Source organism: Dryas octopetala, chromosome 3 (genome assembly GCF_963921425.1).
Source record: "Dryas octopetala chromosome 3, drDryOcto1.1, whole genome shotgun sequence".
Lineage (NCBI taxonomy): Eukaryota > Viridiplantae > Streptophyta > Magnoliopsida > Rosales > Rosaceae > Dryas > Dryas octopetala.
The window spans coordinates 8,190,263-8,208,809 of record NC_141368.1 but is presented as its reverse complement, the minus strand read 5'-3'; the positions used below and the strand labels follow the sequence as shown (position 1 = coordinate 8,208,809).

Here is an 18,547-nt window from a genome sequence, read left to right as displayed (position 1 = left end):
ATTTCCTAGTATATACATTTACTAGATCACTATTTTACACCTACATGCATTATGCACATGGGGAAATTCATTTGATTTTATGTAGTTGGCCACTTTACTTGATTTTGTATATGTACAGTGACGAATCCCGGGGATGATTAATTGCATTAAACGAAGAACGTACTTTATAATTAGTTAATTAGAGTCGCTCACAATTGTATAATTAAGTTGTTGATTAATTGAGTTCCTACAGTATAAGACTCACTCAAATCAATTAATCAAAGCCCCAAACAGCAGTGCTCAATTTACTATTTAAATTACATCTGTAATTCAAAACACTTTCAAAATCATGAAAGTACAAGTTATTTACAGTACTGATGGAAGGGAAAAATTCCATCATGTTCATGATGATCGATATTTTACATTCAGAAAGAACAAAATGATAAACAGTAAGCAGCTAAAAAGGTGCCGACACTACCTCTCTTGGTCTTGGTGATCCAAAATGGTCATTTTGCTTCACACCACCTACAACTGGCTGTAAACCCTGCAAACGTACTTATAACTTAGTAATCATATATATAGTATAAATTACTAAAATATATGCATGTATATATGCACCCATGCAATAAGGACGTACATGATAATGAACAAGATTAAGAAAACAAAGTGACATAAGCTGATTATAATAATTAATATGAGTTTCTTCTTAATTATGCGACGATATATTAATTAATTACCTCTGTGAAAATGTGCATGGCTTCGTCCATATTCTTTGTGTTCACCACATACAGAGCTGCCTCCTGCAACCCAATTCATCAACGGAACCAATTAACTCATGAATCACAACAAAAGCAGAAACAAAAACCCAGAATTCGAATTTTCATAAACATGTATTTACGTACACATATTTCAAAAACCCAGAAAATTAAATCAATAAACACAGACACACATACCCTTGCAAATTGGATTTGACCAAATCCGAGAGTTCTTGGCTCAGTTTCTATTGATAGTCTCCTATCAATCCGTACCATTGATGAGTCTTCCATAGTACTCGGAGTCTCAGACGACAGACAGAGATAGTTTTGATTGATAGAGATGGAGAAAGCGTGCGGGTATTTTTAAGAGTACAAAGTAGGAATTGAAATGGCGCTGAGGACCACGTAAATTGAATTGAAGGTCAGCTAGCTAGCTTTATATATACATAGTTAGCTAGCTAGCGAGGGCGGCTGGGGGTCATGACTCACCAAGTAGCCAATGCCATGAGGCTTGGTGTGAGCAACTCCACCACGTAATCTTCTATGTGCTATGTAACGTGGCAGCTTCAAACCACTTGAATGTGGGTACGTGGCACCCCGGGGGTGGTCTGATACTGTAGCTACACGTGCACGTGGCGCCTCATGGTTATCGCCAAGAGCTACTAGACCTGCCGCTAAATATGTTGCTATGATTTTTATTTATATTTATTTATGTATTAAGAATCTTTATTTATCAAGTAGTTAAACAGATCAGTGATGGATCGAATACTAAATGATTTTGTTGTCGCAAAATCCTAATGGGTTTCTTCAACAAAAATAAAAAAATCAAAATCAAACTTGTTTTCATGGGTCTATTACAAAATTAAAATATTTCTAAGAAAAATTTAGAAAACTAACGTGTACACCTTCAAAACATGTTTTGAATCATGACATCTTACGTCCTCCCTAAGTCTAAAATAAACCGATTGTTACAAGTGTTAGTTTTCAAATGGAACTATCTATCTTTTTTTGGTCGAATAATGGAACTCTCGAATTATTCTATGAAGAAACTTAATCTTAATAGGACACGTGGACAACAGTTATATATATATTTCAGCATTGAAGTTATGAGAAGGTTCAACTCTCTGAATCTAGGTAGGACCGATCGAGAAATTGTAGACATGTTTATCCAAAATGTTAGTGTACGTGTATTCCACGTTTAGCTAAATGGCAATGGCATGAGCTTTTGCTTTGCGTTGATGATAATCTCATTGAGTAGAAGCACGTACCCCATCGTCTTTGAGCTAAGAGGATAATTGGAAGCTTAACTTACTACATTTAAAAGCTTAAGCATGCAGCATTGAATAATATATAAATAATAAATTAACATAAATATATGATGTTATTTAACCAACAATTTTTCAATTTTTATCCACAATCTAATAACATACTATATATGCTAGATTGTCTCACATTGAATTTCACACTTAGATATGAGAAACTCTTCAATGGGGACGGGGTGATCGCAAATTCTTCCGTTATCCCATAATCCCATTCCAGCACTTATGTGAGAGATGCATGGTACGTTGCGATCACCCAATAGAAGATATACGCCACAAGCAACATTCTAGCCATGCATCACTTTAATTCTCATTTATTAGTTTATAAAAATATACATAATAAGATTATATCAGCAATCTACATATATATATATATATATATATGGATCCATGGTATTTTATTTTTGATACAAGTTTTGACACAAATTTTCAGTGGGGCTCACTCCATATAGAATTTCAATGATCCAAACCGTCTATTTTTTAGGTCTCCATTAAAGGATCAACCTTGCAAAAAATTAGGTAAATCGGAAATCGTTTACCTACAAAGATTAAGTGGTCAACAGAATAAACACTTGAAATATTGATCATTTAATCTTTATAGGTAAATGGTTTCCGATTTATCGAATTTTTTGAAATGATGATCTTGTAATGGAGACCTACAAAATAGACGATTCAGATCATTAAACTCCTATATGGAGTAGACTCCATTGAAAACTTGTGTCAAAAGTTGGATGTCATAGATCTATCCCCTTATATATATATATATATATACAAAAATGCTCTAAAACCAACTGGTTAGTAAGTTAATACAAAGCTAACTACCATGTTGAGCTCACTGCACAAGGTAATCTCAAAATCCAAACCGTTTATTTTTTAGGCCTTACTTCAAAGATCATTCTTGTAAAAAATCTCTAAAATCGGAAGTCATTTAGTCATTTGATTATGATAACAACTATTTTTATGCTTTTATCGAAAATACTGATCGTCTATTTATTTGATCTCAATTAGATGACTACATGATTTTCGATTTAGTTGATTTTTTGAAATGATGATCTTTGAAGTATGGCTTAAATAATTGATGGTTCGGATTATAAGATTAGTTATGTAGTGGGCCCAAAAATATAGTTAGTTTCGTATTAACTTACTAATTGGTTAGCTTTAGAACACTTCTCTATATATATATTCCTTAATTTTATTTAATTAGAATTATCGAATTTATTCACAAAAACACATGTATTTTTACTTAAAAATACACAAAGTTGATAATGACCCCCTAGTATATAGAGAGAAGAGTATCAAGCATATGGAGTTGTTACACAAAGTTTAAATAGAGAAAACCGTTTCAAAAGCATATATTAAGTAGAGCTTAATTTTAAACCCCTCTATTCATCCCAAAATCCCCTATAATCTCAAAACTCTCCCAAAATGCCCTGCCATCCACCTGATTATATTTCAAGCATAAAATACACAAAAAATGTAACTAAAAATAAAATAGAATGTTCATTGAAACTGACATATTCAGTTAAATTGAATGTGAAACTGTAGCTAAACATGACACTAAAATCAAACATTCACTGAAACTAAAATATTCAAATTGTAACTAAAACTGAAATGTAAAACTGTAATTAAATATGAAACTGAAATATTCAATAAAACTTAAATGTGAAACTATAACTAAACATGAAATCGAAATTGATCACTGAAATTGAAATCGATCGTTAAAATTGAAATCGTTCATTGAAACTGAAACTGAAATCTATTATACATGTTATACAGTTTTCAATTATGCAACGATTAAGCACAATCAACACAACCAACAATAAGGGGATGTCAAGAGGATCGAGATTATACCCAAATCGACTTAAGCCCACCAGTGGATTCATCGAAAAACGACGAGGATTCGCCCTTGGCTTAGGGCCTTCGATCTGCCCTCATTTGTGGTCGGATGAACGATCTGAGGTCACCAACACACTCAGCGATATGAAGAGAAGCCATTGGGGCCGGTCAAATACCTCGACACTATCGAAAAACTCGAATCGCCAACAAAGGGGTTGGATTGGTTTTCCTTCAATTCTCCTTCATGATTGAATTTATGGACTAAAGGAGGACACCACGACAATCTGTGTGTCGAGAGGACGAAGTATTGGGTGATCTGGTGTCGCAACTCTACCGGAGAAGGTGGATCGCTATCACAAGGTTGAATATGCTCGTCTTCGATTCGCCGTGGTGATTGGTTTTCTAGGCAAGTAAAGAGAGAGAGAGAGAGAGAGAGAGAGAGAGAGAAGTGAGTGGGCAAAATGAGAATCTTAATTTGAACTATGTATGTTGACTAGGGGATTTTTGAAAAAGAAGAACTTTCATGTAACCATGTTACACTGACATAGCATCACCTCCGCTCTCTCATTGGTTCTCACCTTTTCTCTCACTCTCTTTCTCTCCTTCTCTCCCTCTCTCATTGGATTGTGGACACCACATGTCCCTACCACATTGGCTGGTAAGTTTTTCTCTTTTGGGAAAGATCTAAGTATAAATAGGGGGTTATGATTTAAGTATCATTTTAAGGTGGGTTTTGAATAATTTACTATATATCATTCCGTTCTTTATTTGCTTCTTCACTCATTCGATCTGATCATGACACAGTCAAATGGGAAGGCAAAAACTCTGCGGAGCTAAAAGGCCCATCACCAGAACAAGTTTGGGCTCTCTTGGCGGATTTTTGCAGCATAAACAAGTGGTTCCAAATTGTTGACACAAACTACCAACTAGATGATGGATCCAATCCAACGGTGTCTGAGCTACCAGATCCTTGACAACGATGGGTGTAAGATCGAGTGATCATTTGTTTCCTATCTTATGAACACTCTTGCCTCCAGTTCATGGAAAATAAGATGGAGCTTGCTCTTCTATCCCCCGCAGCTGGTTCAAATTAGTTTGCTTGTGTTGTGTTGCCTACCATGTTTCACTTTCAATGTCAAGTTTGTATTTGATGAAATTAATGTTCAAATAAGGTTTTTGGATTTGAATTTTTTGTGTGTAAGTTTAATTCAACTTAAGAAATGTTTATTTCTTAGTTTAATGAAAACTATTCTTGTTCGCCAAGCTTAGAAGTATAAGCTTGCAATTAAGCATGACATTAGTGATGGTCTTGGTCTGTTCACTTTAATGAAGTTGCACAAAGCACTCTCACAAAGCACTCTCCTAAACCTCTAATGTAACAAAAATCTTATAATTTTTCTGACCAACAAAAAATCTTATAACTTTGATATACTTGACAATGATAAATATTTTGGAGACTCCTCCTTTTCTTTATATACCCATGTGGTCAATTAATTGATGGATTGAATACTGATGAATTTTTTGGGTTTCTTCAAAAGACAACACGTTTACATAGATTTATTAGAAATAGGTAGCACCAAGAAATTTTAAACAAGTTTTATCCCAAATGTTAGCGTGTACTCCACGTACATGGTTACTTCTTTTATTAGACAAAGTGCGCCTTTAAATAATGTGTCATTAACAAAGGTTAAGGGGACAAAGTGGCATTTAAAACTCAGGAACTGAAGTGAAACACATGTCAAGGAACTGAAGTGAAAATGTGCCACGGTGCTTTTGCTTTGATGATAATGTGATTGAGCAGAAGCAGACTGTAACTAAACCCCATCAAGGACAAAAGTTTGGTATTTGATCTTCAGAGGATTGTTAATCTGGAAGCTTAACAGACTAGATATAAAAACTTAAGCCTGCAGCATTGAAGAAACATAATAAATAAAATAAAAAAAGAATCGCTTTAACATCTACATTCACTAATAACATTAAGAAAATGTTTAGCAATTAGCACACAGACAGATGAGAGAGAGATATCCCACCATCCTAATTACAGAGAGGTATGCAGGTACCGCCTTCCAGGTTCTGCTGTTCTTTCCATATCCGCCCTGTAACTCGCAGCTTCAGCTCTTTCCTATCCCCGCCAGAGAAGAAAAGCGCCATGTTGCGCTGTATTATGAGGCCGTCGTGGCTGTCTCTAACCTTCTTGTGGCTATCCCTTACGCTTCTTGGGTTGCCCTCCCAGATGAGTTTTCGGCCATTTCCTCCAACCTCCAAGCTGTAGCTGTAGTTCCGAGCATCTGTTTCATCTCCCATGAAACGGAGAAATGCCATGTAAACAGGAGCCATGCCAAGCTGGAAGGCTTCGAAATGGAGACAGAAGTACTGACCGAAACAGTGGAAGACCTAGCAAGGATGAAAACAAGACAATTACTTTGATATCATAAAAATCAAAACATAAATCTCATATATGCTATGTAGTTACAGTTCATCTAGTCTTAAAGAATGATAACAAGGGTCCCATGACTCCCATAGTCCCATCTTAATTGGGAAAGTTGAACCAATCAGCTAAAGTGTAACTATTTCATTGGTCAGTAATGTCATTCAAGCATTAACTTAACACTAAAACCCAATTGAGAAAACTCAGGATTTCTTGATTTATACAACTTCTACCTAATAATGGATCCAATCCTTGTTATAGAAAGAGTTGGCTCATGTTCAATATCTTAGTGTGCGCCAACTAAGCATTTCAAAGGTTTCTATTCATCAAATTCTTCTTTATCATTATTTCATTCACAGTAACAAGTTTTGGCGCACACACACATATACACACAAAAAAATACATACATACTTACAGTTAGCATCCATGTGGCATTTTCTACTTCACGGGGATTAGACTTAACATAACGATGGTTAAAAGTGCATCCAGAATGCATGTCCACTTTGTGATCATCCCGTAGATGAGAAACAAGGAATGAAATATCCCCAACAATAGAGCAGTCTGATCCAGCATATGGACAGTTGTATGGTCTGAAGTTACACACAGCCTCATGTTTGAGTTTACTGTAATAGGGGAATATCTCTGGACACCCAAGAGAGCAGTACTTGCAAGGCAGTTCAAGTGACTCAGCTACCTTCTCCAGTGCTAGACACCTTATGTCACCAAGCTCCTGTCTACAAGTTGGGCACCGATTATGCACCCTTGTTTTACACGTGGAACACAGGGTATGCCCATTGTGACACTGCAGAAACAAGAAATTTAGTTTATAAGCCAGAAAGGTCATCCAATCTTTAAATGAATTTTACGAGCAGCTACATAGTATAGAAAATTCCCCCATTCAAGGCCATCCCAAATAAATCTAAGGGCAGTGGTTCATTGATATTTCTTGATTTCATAAGGATAATGAAGCAAGATGTAAGGTAAATAACTCTATTTTTCAGGGTAGGGAAGTTCTACTAAGAAAACTCGAATCTTCAAATAAATAGTACAACACCTAAAGTGATATACATATGATGCATTACACCACCAAAGATATGTTATGTCAATATATACAGCAGAGAGAGCTGGAATAATGCATGGGAGACACAGATCGAGAGAGAGAGTAATTACACCTGTCCTCTACTCCAAATGAATCAAAATGACTACACAAATTCAAACAAACAACTAATATATTTTCATCCACAGCAGCACCGAAAGGATTAATAAATAATCCTATGAACTCAACACACGCAATTTTGAAAAAAAAAAAAAAAAGGCTTTCCAGAGGTAAACTATCCTTAAGAAAATCTCAAGAAATTCTTGAAAGTGTCACCATTGTTTAACCCACTTCACCTTACCCGCACTCTGGGGGATTTCAAAGCTCATTGTTGATGGTAATCCCTCTCCAAACCAAGTGATAAATAGGATCCTCAACAACATATTCAGCAACCCCAGGTATCTCAACACATAGAAACAATAATGGAATGAACTTTTGTACTATATGTTTCCTGTTGTAGGAACACCAAAAACACACTTCAAATTGAAGTAATTATTCAAACTCTTTGCTGCTCATCACTTCAATACTGAGTAAATCACATCAAATTAGAGTGTTGTTTGGCTAGACAAATTATAGAATTCTAACTAACAAGGGTCAATGTTGCTTTCTAACAAATTTCAGCCAGTAATACTGTAATAGTATCTTTTACCCTCTATTCATTCCACCCAAAAACACAGATAAATCCCTCACCTTCCAATCCAGTCAATCTACCAACCTAAATCCACAAACATAATCATCCCATAGAATTTAACCCCACAAACAATTAATCAAGTTAATATAACTCCAACAAAAAAATTTAAAATCTTCACTAACCAGGGCCTCAGAAACATAAACTATATATTATTACAAGCAAATTGAACAAACCAAAACAGGCAAAATAACCAAAAGGGAAAAAAAAACTGAACCCATTAAGCAAAACGCAATAAAGGACAAACCTGATGGATTGGAGGGTACATTGAATTGGTACAAACAGGGCATTCAAGAAGCTCATGGACACTGGTGGTGCTGGGATTGTTATTGTTGTTGTTATGAGGCTTTGGAACTGGGAGAAAGTGGTGAGGGCGGCCATGGATCTCATCCTCCTCCATCAAATCCGAAGATGGCACACTTTCAATGCAATCTGATTCCATTCATACAGGGGAAACAAAGAAAGAAAAACCCCCCAACAAAATTTGAAAGAGAAAAAAGAATTGAAATTTGGGAAATGTATATGATATGATTGCTACAGTACAGACCAGAAGATGACGAAGGAGAGTAAGAAAAAGATCAAATTTTGATTGATGGTATGAATCGTAGGATTCTTTGGTACGTAATTCTACGAGAATGAACAAAGAATTGGAAGGAAAAAAAAAGGGAAAATTGCGATTGCAATGTGTGTGATAAGGGAACGAAAAATATTTTTTTCTCAAAAGGGGTGCTTTTTCTTCATTTTACAGAGAGGGAGAGAGAAAGAGATGGATCACCGTCCAAGTGATATCAGCCATTGGATTAAGATCGAACGGGTTTCAAGTGCTTATTAAAAGATTCAGTTATGGGAATTTTCTTTTGGGTGAACAAACTAACAAAGAGAGATTCAGTCATGGGAATTTTGAATTAGCAATGTGACTGGTTAATATAGGGGAGGTTACTATGATTGTAAGTTAATTAAACATCTGGTTTGATTAGTTTTTGGTCAGAACCATTTGATTTGGTTATTACTAAAAGAGAAGCTGCTTCTCCTCCTTGAGGTTCCACGGTTATTACTTATTAGCTGTTGTTACTGTGTAATTAATGGACTCTATTTCAATTTTTAACCCATTATTCTTAAAAAAAAAAAAAAACAATGATTATGTACTTTATGTGAGTGGGGAGTGTGGTCAGACCAGAGGAAACAATGTGAGATGTCAATAGGGTGTATGTATGTGGTGCACATTATTGGACTCCATTTCAACCAACTACTATTTAGTGGATATGTATCATAGGTTTACTTCTTTTTTCTCATAGGTGGGTCCTATTTTTTCTTTACACTTTTCTGTGCCAAAGTTTTTTATTTTTGGTAAATAAAAAATTTACTGACAGAACCAGGAAAAAAAAAAAAAGAGAAACACAACAGCCTGAAAGGTAACAACAAAACAGGAGTCAGAAGCAGAAAGCTAACAAACTAGCTAGAAACCAAGCTACAAAAACTGCAGGAAAACAGAAGCAATAACTGTATTCAAAATGCTTTGCAAAATTAGGCTGATTAATTTTGGAAAAGTTAGCCAATTTTAGGTTTTCAAAGTGATATTTTTGTGAGTGGCAAAAACAAAAGTAATACTTTTGTTGCTTAACAAAGAAAAAAGTAATATTTTTGCATCCAAAAGGGTGACACAAGTTCATCGTATTTTTTTATTCACTCTTATATTTGGTTATTTGATTTGGGATATTTTTCATTTGAATTTGTGTAGGTCAAATAACCAAAATAAGAGTTCAAAATACCCAAAATCAAATGGTTTCTGGAATCTAAAAAACATGGACTAAAGCATGAGATCTTCGGTATGTCATCCGTCAAGCAATTAGATCATTTACATTTGAAGTTGAACTACTCTTTACTTAAAGAAATCCAACGTATCTTGCACGGGGACACACACACAAACACTCAACTTTGTGAGAATTTTTTTTATGGAAATGATGTTTACCTCCCCATCATGCCAATAACAAATTATTCCAAAAATATAAAACTTAGTGCTGCTGCAACGGTGACTTGAACGTTTCTCTCGTTTCATAAGCATGCTTAAACCTTTTTATCTCATTCTTCAAGTTACAAAATTAAATACATTATTTGTTGAAGATGAAAATGTTCAGATACATATCTTGAAGTGCTTTAATAAACAATAAGATCAAGAATAATATTAAGAAACGACATTTTGAATACATATGTGTACCACATTTCTAATAAAGGTGAGACTTACTTGTACAAGTGAATCCAACTTCAAATACTATATTCTAAATCGATAAAAATAAAATATTAATAAGAAACATGTCGTCGGATTTTCATACTCACATGCTCTAATCTTTAGTTTTATAATCGTCGGATTTTCATACTTTTATTTTATTCGTCATTGGATGGCCTAGAGTATGGTATGCGTCTTATTAAACTACTCATGGGTATACGCCTTTAACACTGGTCTAGTTGAACATATTGTTTAACACTGACTCTAGGAGAATGAATGCTATTGTTGTTGGGACATTAATAATAGCATAAAAAGATGACTTGGATTCAACGTTACTAACACATCTTTAATTCGTCATTTTGTGTCATAAGTAACCATCCAAAAAGTGGTTGAAACCAAAGGTTGAGCAGCAGCCGTTGAACCTATTCTCTTTGGTTATGATTATTGTCTGTACCATTGTCCATTGCATAATCAAACCGAAGAGAGCAAAGCAAGCCACCCAATAACATTAACAGCCATTGTATCAAATTCTAAACTGCCCTTGTTTTTTTTTTTTTTGGTCGAATGAACTGCCCTTGTTATAGATGATTCTATGACACAACAGCCCAAGGAAACTACAAGCCCACTTGTACAAAAATATCAAATATGCAAGTTGAACAACCACAACAAAACTTACAGTCATGATAAGAGTAGCAGAACATGAAGATATAGTAGCTTCCCATTAGCAACTCGAAATTCAACTTTTTATTTATTAACCTCCCCTTATATGCACTTTTTTGAAAGAATTCAAATAGGAAAAATAAACATTATGTTACAAAATCGGCCAAAAAATTAAAAGAAAGCAATTTACAAGAAAAAACAAACAAATCAAACAGTAATACTCTTCAGTGTATTGGAGTGTGGAGTCTGCTCTTATCCATTACCTAAGAGTGCACATATGGGCTACTAATCTTCTCAATAAGCCCACAAGCACAGAAAGAAAGTGTTCACTGTCCAGTTACCACTGATTCGGGAAGGCTTCTCTGTAATTTGTATCCTCACCCAATGTAAGCTGTCTTACAGTGGCAGCACTCGATCGTGTATTTAAAAGCCTCTGAGCTAATCTATCTTTTGGTGTCTCTTTCTTCTTCAGCATGGATGCAAGGCTTTGCTTCTTCTTTCTCGATGATGCCTTCCAATCTTCTCCAATAGCTGCAGACTTAGAAGTTGAAGCCAGCGCAGCATCACGTAAAACCGCTTCATTGTGTTCTCGTATTTTTGCAAGCTTTGCACGCTTCAGCACTTTTTTATCAATTTCTCTCTTCCTTGCTAACTCTTTATCTTTCTCACGAACATTCTTCACGGCTTGTTTCGCTAACTGCTCTACTAAATTGGTCCCTGAATCAAGAGTTGTCTCGTCTTTTGGAGGGTTCGGATTGAGTGGCTTTCCCTCATCATCTCTGGGTATGATAGGTCCATGAAATGGACAAATTCTCAAATCTCTTCTCTGACAAAGTCCTCCTTTGCTTAAAGGAGCTCGGCATGGTGGAATTTCAACCTGCTTTTCTTTGTATACAGTAGCCTGAAGATTTAACTCTGCAATCTTTTCTGCTGGAATAACTGCATCCTGATCCACCCTACCCCAATGACTTTCAAGATCCAATCCCCGTTGGTTGGCTAATACATCCCTCTTTGAACCCCAATTGTCCAAATAAGAGCCCCACTTCACCTCTGGAGCTTTGGCCAAAAGCTTACTCCTCAGAGGGTTTGACTCACTTCCACCCCCTCCATGACTGAGCACTTTGTTGCCATCGGTCTTAATATCAAGGCATTTAGGAACTCTATCTTGTACAGCACCAGATGTTGATGTCCCAGCACGATCTCCAATTTTGTTATTGGGAAGACTAGACCTCCCACTCTCAATTGGTCCAATCTTGCCTTCCTCCCAAAAATCTTCTTCATCATGATTAGCAGTGTTTGTAAGAGCACAACCCGACTCTTCACACTTCTTCTTCACTGAATTAATACGATTCTGAATATCAATGAGCTCCTTCAAATAGGAATCTCTGGACCTGTTATCGGTCAGTTCAACCCTCACAAGAACAGAGATCCATTCTTGGACAGCAACCAAATGCTTCGTTACCAACAGCTTGTAAAGCTCCCTCAGTACATCACAAACCACTTTGTTTTCACTATTCTCATGAACTTTTTCTGCTTCTTCCAATACCTGTAAGCGTAACTGCCGAAACTCATAAGAATGGATCTCATCCAAGTCTTCTTCATCTAAAGGACCCAATTGCACATGTTCCTCTTTAGCAAGTACAATTTCTAAACACTCCCCAATCTCATCAATTGTTGACTGTATTTCTTCCTTTATTGAAGTAAACATCTTTTTCAAAGTCTCAAATTTGTTGCATAAGATCTCCTGAGTCTTCCTCTCCCTTTCCCTTCTCTCCTGCCGAATCCGAGCTGCATTTGCCTGTAGATTTGGGAATTGAAACCTAAGGGTGTTTTTAAGGTAATCAACCCCTAATCTTATCTGCCTATAATGAACCCCAAATGAATCATTCCATTTCTCCAAAAACTCAATTGCCTTCTTTCGTAGAGCAGCTGCAACATTTAATGGCGCTGGGAGTGGTGAATTTTCTCTAAACCCGACGCTTAAAGTCAACAACTGATCCAAATTCTCAACGACAAGGGTTCTAAAGAGCTTCGACCGCATAAAAAGCTCATCAATTATAAGAAGTGTGAGGTACCGGACCTGCAAAATTCATATTTTAGCAAAAATTTCTTCTCTTCCATAAGTCATAACACAGCAGCATTATGACACCCCACAATTTTAGCAAACACAAACAGATTAAACAACAATTTCCAGCAAATTAGAACACCACAAGTATGGAGCATAACATACAACCCAAGGTTTTATATTTCTTTCCTTATAATTTCACTAAATGTTGAGTTCAAAACCGCAATCCTTTCCTAAATTTCTCGCCAACCAAACATAAGGTAAGAAAATAAACCCTAGCCAAAATACACTATATAAATCCAAATTAAAGAAATAAATGGAAATATTCGTAATATAAACATTAATTTTTGTGGAAGAAAGTGAGATTATGTACATAAATAGGACCTGAGAGTGGTCGCGCTTCATAAGATCCATGAGAACATGAGCGGCGAGCCGGAGCTCCGAATCGGAGTTTCGGACCACCGACTTGATGGCCTTGAGGAGGCGCAGGTCGACCTCGGGTTGGGTTGAATTGGTCGCGTTCTCTATCAAAACCCTCACCTTCCCCCCTCCCTCTTCTTCCATTATTCTATGTTTGAAACTCGCAGAGAAAGATGGCGGGTTTGAGTTTTCAAGATTCTGGGGTCGTATGTGTCTGTGTTTTTGGGTATTTTCAACTCTTCTTATTTCTTAGTTTTAGTCAAACGGGCCGGGCCCATCTTAAGTTGGGCTTATTCATGTTTCGTACCGTATTCATGAGGACTTATTTAATAGTGTCGTGCTCGTGTTGATCTAGATGGCCAAGGCTTGAACTCAACACGGTCCACAATCTACGGCCGATTTGTGCTCTTGTTATGTTTGTATTGTGCCTTAAAACAGCCAGGCCCATGGGCCCCTTTTTCTTTGTATTTTTATAGGGTTATAATTGAGCTTAAATTTTATCTTACGTTATTTTTTTTTTTAAATTCGATTTCTTGTTGAAAAGTTTTTTTGAAAGAAAAGACAATGTTAAGTGAATCGTGTCCAGTTCGGTTCGAATTCAAACTCATGTTTGTATCGTGCTCATACCGTGTTTGATGAGCTAAAAAACTTCAGTCCGACCTGGTCCATTTGCTTGTCACAGAGAAATTTATAATAAAATCAAAATTGATAATCATTTTTTGTTTAGATATTGTAGCTCACAAAGTCTCTAACTCTTAATCTTTAGGCTACACCCCAAAATCCTTCCTCTTAAAGATGGGATCATGATTCATGATCATGCTCTCTGTGTGCACATGGACGACCATGGCACATGTTTTGGAGAGACAGGATATTAGCATGTAGGTTCCTCTCTTCCTCTTCCACCTTTCTTTACTAAGCAATACCACAAATTAAACGAATATTATAATATTAGGGGAATTCATTTTTGTCTTCTTGATGTACATGAGACTAATTATCATCTGGCCCAACCAACATAATATATTCCAAATCTATGAACACTGTCCATGGACCATGATGATATATAGAGTATTGAAACAAAAGACTCAAGCCACGTGCATACATAAATATGCATATTTATCCAATTTAGTCATCCAGATCTTCCTAGATAAAATCATAATTGGTTCGTAAATGCAACAAATGTTTCATGCTTTGCACTAATGGTATGTTCTTGCCCTTAACTTAAAGTCTTAAACTCTCTTTAGCATTGGATCAAGCATACCTAATGCGCGTGTGTGGGATAATAAAAAAAAAAAAAAAAACTTAATATTAAAACAGTTGATGGTTGATATCCATAGGACCATACCCATGGCCCAATATGGAATTGGGGATACGGAGGACATCAAACCAACCCTTAAATAGAAAGAAAATATTCCATCAAGAGCAGTGCTAAGTAGAGCATAGAGCATGGGTAGCTAAGGTCATTATCTTATAGGGAAAGTGGAGACACAACCCATGTTACAATGTCCTGCATTCATAATTGTAATCTTATTAAAGAGCATTACTCTGTGCTTGCTAGCCTTGCTTCCGGTGTTCACACAACTTTCACTTTTAATTTTTGGCAGATAAAGTCCAACATATCTTAAAGCAGCTAGAGAATTGCTTGGCACTTTCCTAGCAAACCTACCACCACTCACTTTTTTTTTTGGCCAATTACCACCACTCACTTTAGTTGACGATTTTTCACTCTTAATTTCCACGGTCCACACCACAAAAGCGAAAGCAGAAATAAACAAAACTGAAATTGTCACAAAAACAAAAAAATATTGTCGAAAAAGGACAAGCCTATATATGGAGTATCGAAGGTACGTGATCGTATAGTACGTGGGCGGTACCAACATCATTGAGAAAATGACACCATGTTTCGTCTCACACTCTCACAGTACATGCTCCATGTGCTCATTTGACTTAGAAAGCTCAACCCTGATTGCGAGATGAGGGTGAGGTCTGCTTCTAGTGCCCTATTCTCTGCATTCAGTCGTTTTCTTCTTCAAATTATTCGCCCCCATTTCCAAATATCTTTCTAAGTGCTTGTATATGAGAAAATTATACAATCAAGTTTTACTCCAAACAATCATGCTTTTGATCCTTAGATGTTAATGAACTCGTTGATGTTCTCTTGTAATTTGTATGACCTTAAAATTCTTTTACAAAAATCAAATCTCACATGCGAATCACGTAATCAATATTATAAAGAGACCGCCATACATAATTAACACCTTATGTTCCTCACGCAACCACCTCTCACAAGCCGATTACGTGAACCAATGATTATAGAAGACCGGTCAGACATAATCAAAGACCCCCTCACGTGTCGATCAGGTGATCAATGGTCATGAGAGACCTATCCTCACGTGCCAATCAGGTGATCAATGGGTATAGAGTAAAATTGCTCCCCCAATTTTAACCCAATAAATAATTAATACTAATGAGATGTGTTGCAACTTGCATCCTTTATTTACTTTCATGTCAAGAAAAGGGATTCAAACTTGGGTGGATAAAAATACCACAATGCCATTGATTTGTGGTAGTCATTTACTTCGTTTACTTAATTTACTTATTCACACTCTCATTTGGCATTCTTTTACACCTCACCTCTTCTAGAATAGAAATAGCACTATCATTAAGACAACACACACTCTCATATGAATTGCGAATTCAGATGGTGTTTTAATAATTAATTCGATTATTATATGATAATGCAAATAACATTGTACACTCCTTCAATGGAGAGGGACACTCTCATTGAATTGGGAACAGCTCAGCAGCAAATTGCACCTCTAAAGGAAAAAACAAATCATTCTTTAACCTTTGCAATTACAAAAATTCAAACTAAAAAAGTTTAATAAATATCCATTGAATTACCCTTGTATTAGAGTAATAATTTTTTAGTACATACTACAACAAACAACACGTGAACCTTGTAAGTTGTAAATAACAAAACAACATCCCAAATCCTACTCTTCCATCTACTAATAATTAAACCGTGCTTTTGTGTTCCCATTTTCATTTTATAAAAAAAAAAAAAAAAACAAAGTCAGAGAAAGAGGACTTTCCTGTTTCCCATTAAGCCACTACTACCAAAACTCAAGCGCACCCACGTGGCGCAAACCCGACCCGTGAACCCGCCAGGTCATAAACCACCCGGAACCCTTGCTGCTGGATATTACCAATTATGGACAACCCGCCCATCGTACCCGCGAACGCAAAGCAGAAGCTCCCGCCACTATCCACAGGAATCAAGTAGTTCGTTGCCGGCAGTGAAACGTCAGCGTTTCGGAAATGCAGCACTACAGTCGGGACCTTCACCTCCGTCTTGCCCGACAAGTCGAAGCACGTGTCGAAGAGCGAAAACTCAGGTGCCCGTTTCAAGCTCTTGGTTCCAGCCCGGAAAGCGTCGCGGAGACCGTTGTAAGCGGATCGGGTCAGCCGGGTCACGGAGGTACCCGAGTCGATTATGACCCCACCGTTTCCAGCCCGGTCGAGTTTAAAAAGCGAGGCCGTGATTCCCGGGACACGTGTCCCACCGACACTGATACCGAGGAGTTCGACGTAGTAAAATGTGTCGAGCTTGGGGTTCGCGAGTAGAGGAGTGAACCGGGCGGTCCGGGAAACGGCCGAGTCACCGAAAACGACCGAGGACGGTTTGGACGAGGCGGACCGGTCCACCAAACAGTAAGAAAATTTCCTGTTGAACCGTAGTCCGGTCTGCGACGGAAATGATAACCTCCCCCGGCCTAGTCCCAAAAGCCCCGCCGCGCCAACGAACAGTCCCTCGTTGTCGTGGCCGCAGCCGAGCGCCACGCGTCCCACCTTGGCGCCCCGAAACGTCAGCGTTTCGGTGGAGAACTCGCCGAAAGTGAACGAACCGTCGCCGTAGGAGACCTGGTAGAGGCACATCTTCCGAGAATTGCAGCCGGCGGAGTCGAGCTTGCGGCACAGGGGGGACCCGCAGGAGATCCCGGAGAAGGTCCGGGATTTGGTCGGGTCGAAAACCGGGTCGGTCTGGGCGTAGCATTTCTTGCAGGGAGCGCATTGGAGCCAAACGACGTCACTTCCGGTGTCCAAGACCATGTAGACGTACTTGGGAGGGGTTCCGACTCCCAGGCGCGTGAAGTACTCGCCGCTGCCCTGTGCGAGGCCCGAGACGATGGAGCTGCTGAAGCCAGATCCGGCAACCCGACCCGTACTGGTTCCATTCCGAGCGGCGACGAGGGAGCTTAGGGTTTTGACGCGGAGAGCGTCGCGCTGGAGTCTGAGCTGGAAGAGTTGGTCAGGGGTTTTGTTGAGCGACAAGGCGTCGATGTGGTGTAACTGTACGGAGAGAGTGTTTGTGGTGGAGTCCGGGTCGGGTTCGGAGGTTTGGGTTTCGGACATGGATTCGGGCCATGAGAGGGTGGGTGGGGTGGGGAGGGGGCGGAGTAGGAGGGTCTGGTGGTCGAGAGCGGTGGAGAGAGAGAGTAAGATGGCGGTGAAGGAAAAGAAAAGAAGGGCAGTTCTTGCCTTTCCTCTCATTTTTAGAGTTTAGAGAGAGAGAGAGGATGCGGGTATGGAATAATGGAATGAGAGGTGAGACTCGAAAGAGTAGGGAGTATAAATAATTGAGAGAGTCAAGAGTGAATTCTGGAAAAGGCGGTTCTGAGAGTGGAGAGTGGAGAGTGGAGACTGTAGTCAAGTTTTAATCAGTTTTTGGGTGGGGGTGGGGGTAGCATGTCAGGTTTATTATGTTTTCTAGGAGATATCATCACAAAAAAACAAAACCCTATAATTATTTTTTTCTTTTACATGCTAATGTTGAATTAGATTTGGTTTTACTCGGAGAATTTACTATAGGTACCCGACAAATCAATTTATCATAACTGAGTTACTCTTGAGTCTCTTTCTGTTCTTTCCTCAATCCTCTCTCTTTTTTCATGGTGACTGGGGTTGGTACAAAAAGACAGAAATGTCCCTGAGGTATAAATGGGGTTGGACAAATATCCCAAGTTCATTTGCTTGTGTTGGTGAAAGTAGGGTTTGTATTAATTGTTGTTGATGAATG

General features: G+C 37.9%; 4 protein-coding genes across 4 annotated transcripts; all 4 read right to left on the bottom strand.

The window, feature by feature from the left end:
* Window positions 1-296: 296 nt before the first annotated feature.
* LOC147290436 (uncharacterized) lies at window positions 297-1,108 on the bottom strand. The gene is made up of 4 exons (XM_086235800.1): window positions 933-1,108; window positions 717-779; window positions 458-523; window positions 297-302 (listed from the first exon to the last, which is right to left on the bottom strand). Exons 1-4 carry the CDS (start codon window positions 1,023-1,025, stop codon window positions 297-299), a joined length of 228 nt encoding a protein of 75 aa, XP_086091926.1. The 5' UTR covers window positions 1,026-1,108.
* A 4,533-nt stretch (window positions 1,109-5,641) lies between these two features.
* Window positions 5,642-8,872, bottom strand: LOC147290435 (Protein with RING/U-box and TRAF-like domain). Its single transcript, XM_086234985.1, has 3 exons — window positions 8,349-8,872; window positions 6,733-7,119; window positions 5,642-6,283 (listed from the first exon to the last, which is right to left on the bottom strand). The coding sequence occupies exons 1-3, from the start codon at window positions 8,541-8,543 to the stop codon at window positions 5,924-5,926; spliced, it is 942 nt and encodes a 313-aa protein (XP_086091111.1). The 5' UTR covers window positions 8,544-8,872; the 3' UTR covers window positions 5,642-5,923.
* Window positions 8,873-11,046: 2,174 nt separating this feature from the next.
* LOC147290434 (ENTH/VHS protein) lies at window positions 11,047-13,698 on the bottom strand. Its single transcript, XM_086237569.1, has 2 exons — window positions 13,435-13,698; window positions 11,047-13,065 (listed from the first exon to the last, which is right to left on the bottom strand). Exons 1-2 carry the CDS (start codon window positions 13,612-13,614, stop codon window positions 11,323-11,325), a joined length of 1,923 nt encoding a protein of 640 aa, XP_086093695.1. The 5' UTR covers window positions 13,615-13,698; the 3' UTR covers window positions 11,047-11,322.
* Window positions 13,699-16,233: 2,535 nt separating this feature from the next.
* Window positions 16,234-18,157, bottom strand: LOC147290433 (Eukaryotic aspartyl protease family protein). The gene has a single exon (XM_086236551.1). It carries the CDS (start codon window positions 18,019-18,021, stop codon window positions 16,594-16,596), a length of 1,428 nt encoding a protein of 475 aa, XP_086092677.1. The 5' UTR covers window positions 18,022-18,157; the 3' UTR covers window positions 16,234-16,593.
* Between the last annotated feature and the right edge of the window lie 390 nt (window positions 18,158-18,547).

Bases quoted from the DNA above. Each gene is read 5' to 3' on its own strand.
- LOC147290436 (XM_086235800.1), bottom strand. From the start codon at position 1,025: ATGGAAGACTCATCAATGGTACGGATTGATAGGAGACTATCAATAGAA. The intron at 780-932 runs GTATGTGTGTCT...ATTGGGTTGCAG, and splicing joins GTCAAATCCAATTTGCAAGG to GAGGCAGCTCTGTATGTGGT. The intron at 524-716 runs GTAATTAATTAA...GTACGTTTGCAG, and splicing joins CCATGCACATTTTCACAGAG to GGTTTACAGCCAGTTGTAGG.
- LOC147290435 (XM_086234985.1), bottom strand. From the start codon at position 8,543: ATGGAATCAGATTGCATTGAAAGTGTGCCATCTTCGGATTTGATGGAG. The intron at 7,120-8,348 runs GTTTGTCCTTTA...TTGTTTCTGCAG, and splicing joins TGTACCCTCCAATCCATCAG to TGTCACAATGGGCATACCCT. The intron at 6,284-6,732 runs GTAAGTATGTAT...CATCCTTGCTAG, and splicing joins ATGCCACATGGATGCTAACT to GTCTTCCACTGTTTCGGTCA.
- LOC147290434 (XM_086237569.1), bottom strand. From the start codon at position 13,614: ATGGAAGAAGAGGGAGGGGGGAAGGTGAGGGTTTTGATAGAGAACGCG. The intron at 13,066-13,434 runs GTCCTATTTATG...TGAATTTTGCAG, and splicing joins TGAAGCGCGACCACTCTCAG to GTCCGGTACCTCACACTTCT.
- LOC147290433 (XM_086236551.1), bottom strand. From the start codon at position 18,021: ATGAGAGGAAAGGCAAGAACTGCCCTTCTTTTCTTTTCCTTCACCGCC.